The 6772-nt window shown below is 39.5% G+C and overlaps 1 protein-coding gene across 1 annotated transcript; it reads left to right on the forward strand.

Moving 5' to 3' along the window:
• The first annotated feature begins 61 nt into the window (after positions 1-61).
• Positions 62-6313, forward strand: LOC591341 (60S ribosomal protein L8). The gene is made up of 6 exons (XM_790908.5): positions 62-143; positions 2592-2737; positions 3823-3964; positions 4422-4640; positions 5106-5308; positions 6187-6313. Exons 2-6 carry the CDS (start codon positions 2600-2602, stop codon positions 6256-6258), a joined length of 774 nt encoding a protein of 257 aa, XP_796001.1. The 5' UTR covers positions 62-143; positions 2592-2599; the 3' UTR covers positions 6259-6313.
• The last annotated feature ends 459 nt before the right edge of the window (positions 6314-6772 follow it).

Here is a 6772-nt window from a genome sequence, read left to right on the forward strand (position 1 = left end):
TATTTAAACGAAAAAATGAAATATAAATCCTTTTTTGTATTAGTTATGTAGAGGAAAATCAAATTTGAATTTGTACTAAATTTATTCGGCAAAATTGGCATCATCTGTTACACGACCTTTTTTAGTTGAAGTCCGTACTGAAGGTAAATGAAAATTAAAAGATGGCTGGTTAAATCACTTAAATCTGGCCGATATATTTACCATCATGTGTAAAATATGAAAAAAAATTAAATGATATAGATTCGTTATATATTGTCGGGGTTTATCTGTAGAATTTAGAGGATATTTTACTGTTTCATAAGGAAACATCCATACTATTCGGACTTCACATCTCTGTTGTGTTAAATTGGAACTGAAGTGTCGATGGTGTAGCGAAGTGTATTGCAAATGCAGTGGGATGCGTTTGAGAAACTACCCGTCATATTTGGGGTCCAAGGCTCGGGCTAAATGATTAAATAATGGGCAGGGTATGCGAAGACTTAATTGGACTAGATCTATCTGAGATCTGCAACAAGCAACTGCAAGAATGAGACTAATTGAGAGTGTATGTTGGTGATGTTTCGTTGACAATGTGTGCCGACCTTGTTTGATTTTCGATTTGGATAGGGAGCCGGGGACATAACATTATTCATTTTCACCAGTTTCAGGAGAATAGATTGTAATGAATATTAGACTATTTGAATTATGATCAGATAATTGGTGAAATATCAATGAAGACATCACATCACAATGATTCGTGTCTCATCAGTAGGGGCGCTGGTCCGAGAATGCGAATTGTCCTCATAAACGCAGACAAAATGCGTCCTCATAAACAAGGATCGTCTGCATTTTTGTGGACGTTTGTTTTCATCGGCGCTCTGCAGGTTTCGGGTTACCGAACTGCTCGCTGGCAATGCCAAATATGGATTACCCAAGGGAAAATAACCCTAGGCCTAGTTGACTGTCTACTTTTATTAGGGTGTCTGAACGATTTTTCAATTTTCAATTTGGGATCGTTTTTCACCATTTTTGTTTGATATTTGAATAAAAAATGTTATCAGAATAATACATTTCAAATTTCAAGTCTCACCGATGTTTCTATCAAAAGTTACAGCCCCTCCAACACGCTGGTATATTCATATCATTTTGGTCAAAATCGACGAAAAAGACGTCCACGCAGAGTGATGTTGTTTTGCTAAATTTAGCCAAACAGCTGTATCGCGCGATATGCAAGCGTATGCATATCGTACGCATGCTGCTAAGCCAATCCGCGACTTGCAGCTTGAGCTACGCTGTCTCCGCGACATGTGCGATTGACTAGTATGGTTGGCGTTCGTCGCACAATAAACCCGGAAGTGAATGCACGTTATAGTCAATGGCAATATCGCGGAGACAACGCACGTTGTCTCCGCGATATTGCCATTGACTATAACGTGTATTCACTTCCGGGTTTATCGAGGGAATTGCCAACCATAATTTCAGTCACTATAATGTGTAATTGAATTTGGGGTTTCGTTCGTGCGCGGAGATGTTACGCGATGTAACCATGGTTTGGACTGAGCGGAGCGCACGCCTCCTAATTAGCTGATCCACCAAATAGCGAGAAGGGTATTTTTAAACTGTTATCAGTTGTGATCCCTGGGGGCTAGCGAAAATATAATCACATAGAATTGTTCCTTAGGACTGGGACTACTTATCGATCGGGGCGTCATATCTCAAAAGTGACAAACCTCAGAGTTAGCCAGGACACAATGTTTAAATTGCTGTTTTGACCAAGATATTTTTAGAATTTCGGGGGCTACGCCCCTTTGGAAATATTGGAATTCACCTGCTCTTTCATATGACACCTCATTCATTGATTATCACCTTCAGGATCACAACTGATAAAGGTTTGAATCTCGATTTGAAAAAAAAAAATTGACTTTTTTTTGCATGGTCGCGCAATGCACGTAGGCTGCATAGGGATGCGTGTAATCTCTATGGGAAGAATTTTAGCACACAACATCGGGTGCGCGATCAGACACCCTACTTTTATGGGTTGTCCGTCTTCCCAAGGATTTTTTGCTCATAATGTGAAGGTCTCTGTACAAAGTCAATGTAAAATGCATTAAGAAAATCATCCCGGAATCCGTTTTTTGCATCGCCAATGTGCCAATCAGAAATATGGAACATCTGCTTTTTTGCAGACGATCCTTGACTTGAGGACGCATTGGTCCGCATTTACAAAGACGATCCTTATTCTCGGACCAGCACCCCTACTGCTCATGATCATCTTATTATTCAACTCTCATTGGCTCTGCATCCTCTTCAAATGAGCCACCACTTGTCATTCATTGCCACGTTGATGATTTTCATGGGGGGGGGGGGGGGTAGACCGAAAATTTCAGTCTCTTTTGTTCGTTAGCCTCTGATTTGGGTAGGGTCGGCTCCTCTCTTTGATTAAGGATTTGAAGAATTGACAAATTGTGGCTTCTGACATCCTGTTTCTCTTAAAATAAAAGTTTTAAAAGCGGGTTGAGCAAAGGTATGACGTGATTAGAATATGTAATCAATATTTCTTTAAGAGATGTAAAATATTTAGCAAATAACTTTGATATTTTTCTCATTGCTAGATTTCACCATGGGTCGAGTGATCCGTGGACAGCGTAAGGGAGCGGGAAGCGTCTTCAGATCGCACAACAAGCACAGGAAGGGAGCCCCCAGACTCCGATCCATCGACTACGCAGAGCGTCATGGATACCTCAAGGGCATCGTCAAGGTGGGTGAATCATTTAGTAATACAGTCAAACCTGTCTATAGCGACCACCCAAGGGAAACACAAAGAGTGGCCTTTGTAGACGGGTTCCTTTAGTACATGATTCAATGAGAAACTATTTTCAAGGGAACAACAAATGTAGCCTTTGTAGACAGGTGGTCACTAAAGCAGGTTTGACTGTAATAATTACTGGAATTATGTAGTGCCTTTTCTGAAGGCTACAAGGCACAGTGAACAAACTTGATTAGAATTCAATTGTAAGAGGTATGTTGGTTTGGAAGCAGTCCAGTGAAGTACTACTTAGAACAAATGCTGGGAGTTTGTCCCGGAGGCACAGGATATAAAAGGATTGAAGCCTGCCTGATTGGGGGATTCGGGAACAAGAAGGGAAGGGGCTGAAAAAGATTGAAATGAATTGTACAAACACAATTAAGTGAAAAGACGTGTATATTACAGTGCTCTTCTCAAGTTGCATGCTTTAATTAAACCAATTTGTCAGCTTGGCCTTGGGTAATTAGAATATGCTGCCCTCCAAGCAATTTGAAAATGTTGATGTCCAATTCAGCAAGAAAAGGGAAAAGGATATTGGAAATTCAACTCTTGTACGTCTCAACCTATACATATGTAGCAGTTCAGAGCCATCCAAAGCTTTTAAAGATTAATCTTTGCCTTCTCAAGTGGGCACCAATCCTTACCTTTCACTTTTTCATTCTTAAAAAAAAACAAATTAATATATGTATGCAGGGAATAATTTTCCTGGTATCGCATCGCAATTTGCTGTGCATTTTTGCATGACTGCTATACAAAATATCTTTTGTGTAGCAGTTTTCTTCCATAGAAATGTACAGAATTTCATTTGAAATATTTATCCATCACCTGAAATTGCTAATCAAAAAATTTGAGGAAAATTATTCCCTGGTATGTAAATGAACCTTATTTAAGATGAAAATTACACAAGGCAACGAAATAGTTGCCAATTTGTACATGAAAATAGTGATTAGAAACTCCAGTCTATGTTGCCAGATGAGAGGCCTTTCCACTGTACTTCAAATTAAATTTTTCTAATATCATTTGCTTTCTTCTTTTAGGAAATCATCCACGACCCCGGACGTGGTGCTCCCCTTGCCAGGATCCAGTTCCGTGACCCCTACAGGTACAAGAAGCGTACTGAACTCATGATCGCACCAGAGGGCATGTACACCGGACAGTTCATCTACTGCGGCAAACGAGGTAGCAATTTCTTGTTATCTTCTACATACTAAGAATCTTGCGCTACGATTGGTCAAAAGTAAATCACGTGATGAAAGATTGTTTGCCCATCATTGATGGGAGAAGAAAAGTTTGTTACACTATGTAGATAGTAGTTCTATCTTCAGTGAAAGTGCAAACTATTTTGTCCTATATTTTACCAACCTCCTTTAGATTTTTAGTACGACTTTGTTATCCAAGCCCTTCTAGAGCTTGGATCAGACCATATATATATATATATATAGTAAGATGATATATCTTATGCCACATTTGCCACAATACTTTGTAACGTATGGTTACCAAATACCCGAGATAAACCATTGTATGAATTGGTAAAGAAACTGTCTAACAGTTATTCTGAGATGTTTGCCCTGAATTTGTGGGTCAGCAAACATTCTAAATTTACTAATCAGAAAATTGCTTAATTTTGTAATCCCAGCCACCCTGAACATTGGCAACGTGCTTCCCCTCGGCTCCATGCCCGAAGGAACCGTCATCTGCTCTGTGGAGGAGAAGGCAGGAGACAGGGGCAAGCTGGCTCGCTGCTCTGGCAACTACGCCACTGTGGTCTCCCACAACCCTGATACCAAGAAGTCCCGTATCAAGCTTCCTTCCGGCTCCAAGAAGGTCGTGCCCTCAGCCAACAGGGCCATGGTCGGTGAGTAACATTAGAATGATGACTAAGGAATTGATTGAAAGTTGACCATGATTACTTCAATTTTGCAACAAATTATGTATTGATATTTGCTAATGTACTACAGGTTGCCACAGAAATAGGCAATGGCATTTAAAAAATGTGCTGTTAAAGTGTTTGTATTATTATAGAAGTTATCATTATATTCAATCCATTATAAATGGATTTTTTCCTTTATTGGTGGAAGATCCAAAAGAATAAATTATTATTGATTCTTTGTTCTGAAAAAATCTTAAACTTTGCTACACCAACTTCAGAGCAAGGCCCCCTTCTCAAAATTTGATGTTTGAGCCTCTTCATACTATTCTGGTCACTTCCTTCTCTCGTTTATATTTCCATAGTTTGATTTTTCTAACCAACTTGATTTCTAGTCAAACATGCAACATGCATTCTCTTAAAATGACACCATTTCCTTGTTCATTTCAACAGGAGTTGTTGCTGGTGGCGGACGTATCGACAAGCCCCTCCTGAAGGCTGGACGTGCCTACTTCAAGTACAAGGTCAAACGCAACTGCTGGCCCCGAGTGCGTGGTGTTGCTATGAACCCCGTTGACCATCCCCATGGTGGTGGTAACCATCAACATATTGGTACCCCCTCTACAGTCAGGAGGGACACCTCTGCTGGTCGCAAGGTAGGTTCAAGATTCAAACTCGACAGCCTGTATTCTACTGAAATTTTAACCTGGGCCCTGTCGACAAAGCTTACTTGAATATCATAGTCATTTGCTTTATGTTTGTGTAACTGGCCTTTGATTTGGTTGAGGCCGTTGTTCAAAATCAGGGTTATAATAAAAACAAAAGGAAGCTGGTCTGCAGTTTTAAAGGGATCCGGTAACTTTGTTTCAGGTTCTGAAACAAAATCCTGGATTTAGCTCATGCTGCAGTGATGATTATAAACCTTTAGGTCAGTCAGCAATCCTGTGACTTTTACAAACAGATCGCGTGTCCTGTCTGATTATCAAGATATTTACGAAACCAAACCAAACCAAATTTTGCGTTTTTCTGAAAAGTTTTCATAACACTACAGTCAATTGGGGAAAACGAGTATGGTAAAACCGGTCACTCAAAGATTTTTACTTTAACTGTGTTAATTCATAACAAGGTTTCACTGTAACGGTGATTGTTTTAGAAGGCTCTGTAACTTTTGCAGGGTGCATAATTAGGCATGATGAATAAGTCTTCAAATTTAGTTCAAATTCAAATTCTTGTGTTTCGTGGAAACAGTAGGAACATTTGGGTCAAATTCCTTAAAGGAGCAATCCTTCATGGAATGAAGAGTTATGCTCCAAGTTGCAATGAATTTCTGCTCATAAAGAATTTTAACAAAGGCACAAGGACATCTTGCTTTTTTTTCCACCTCAATTAAAAAAAATGCACCTTTGAAAACTGACCTTTCTTATCTAAAATGTGCTGTATAAAGATTTATTACCATATGCCATACAGAATTTTATTATTATTCCTACATGTATTAATCTTATTTCTCATTTCTCTTCTCACTTTGCTATCTCAGGTCGGTCTGATCGCTGCCCGTCGTACCGGACGTCTGCGTGGAACCAAGAAGGTCAAGGACTCCAAGGAATAACCTGTAAATTAAGACGATATGACAAAATAGTCAATAAAATGCCCCCAAAAATCAATGCAAGCAGTGTTCGCATCCATCATTTGTGTTTCTCTCAGTAGGCCAATAGACCTGGGCCCTGTCTTACAAAGAGTTGATATCAATCACAACTTACTCGTGATTGATATCAATCGTAACTATGTACATAAGAGATAGGAAACTGCAAACTTACCATTGATTGGGATTAATCGCAACTCTTTGTAAGACGGGACCCAGTTCTTACATGTATTGAAATATTATTAGCGTTTCTTCTCAAAATGCCGAATGATTCACTGATGAACTCATATATGAATGGAATCCGCCTTGCAGACATAGTTTGTGCTTAGACATTTGCTCCAGTGATAATTGCTCCTGCCTTTCTTTCATAAAAAGTTTGGGTTGGGTTTTAGGTTTAGGGTTAGGTCCAGCACCTAAAGTCGCATACTTGGGCCCTGCAAAGCCAAGGTTTGTAATCGATTGCTTCATGGTAATGGCCAAT

This window comes from Strongylocentrotus purpuratus, unplaced genomic scaffold, assembly GCF_000002235.5.
Source record: "Strongylocentrotus purpuratus isolate Spur 01 unplaced genomic scaffold, Spur_5.0 spur5_scaffold_12, whole genome shotgun sequence".
NCBI classification, from domain to species: Eukaryota; Metazoa; Echinodermata; class Echinoidea; order Camarodonta; family Strongylocentrotidae; genus Strongylocentrotus; species Strongylocentrotus purpuratus.

Bases quoted from the DNA above. Each gene is read 5' to 3' on its own strand.
- LOC591341 (XM_790908.5), top strand. From the start codon at position 2,600: ATGGGTCGAGTGATCCGTGGACAGCGTAAGGGAGCGGGAAGCGTCTTC. The intron at 2,738-3,822 runs GTGGGTGAATCA...TTCTTCTTTTAG, and splicing joins ACCTCAAGGGCATCGTCAAG to GAAATCATCCACGACCCCGG. The intron at 3,965-4,421 runs GTAGCAATTTCT...TTGTAATCCCAG, and splicing joins CATCTACTGCGGCAAACGAG to CCACCCTGAACATTGGCAAC.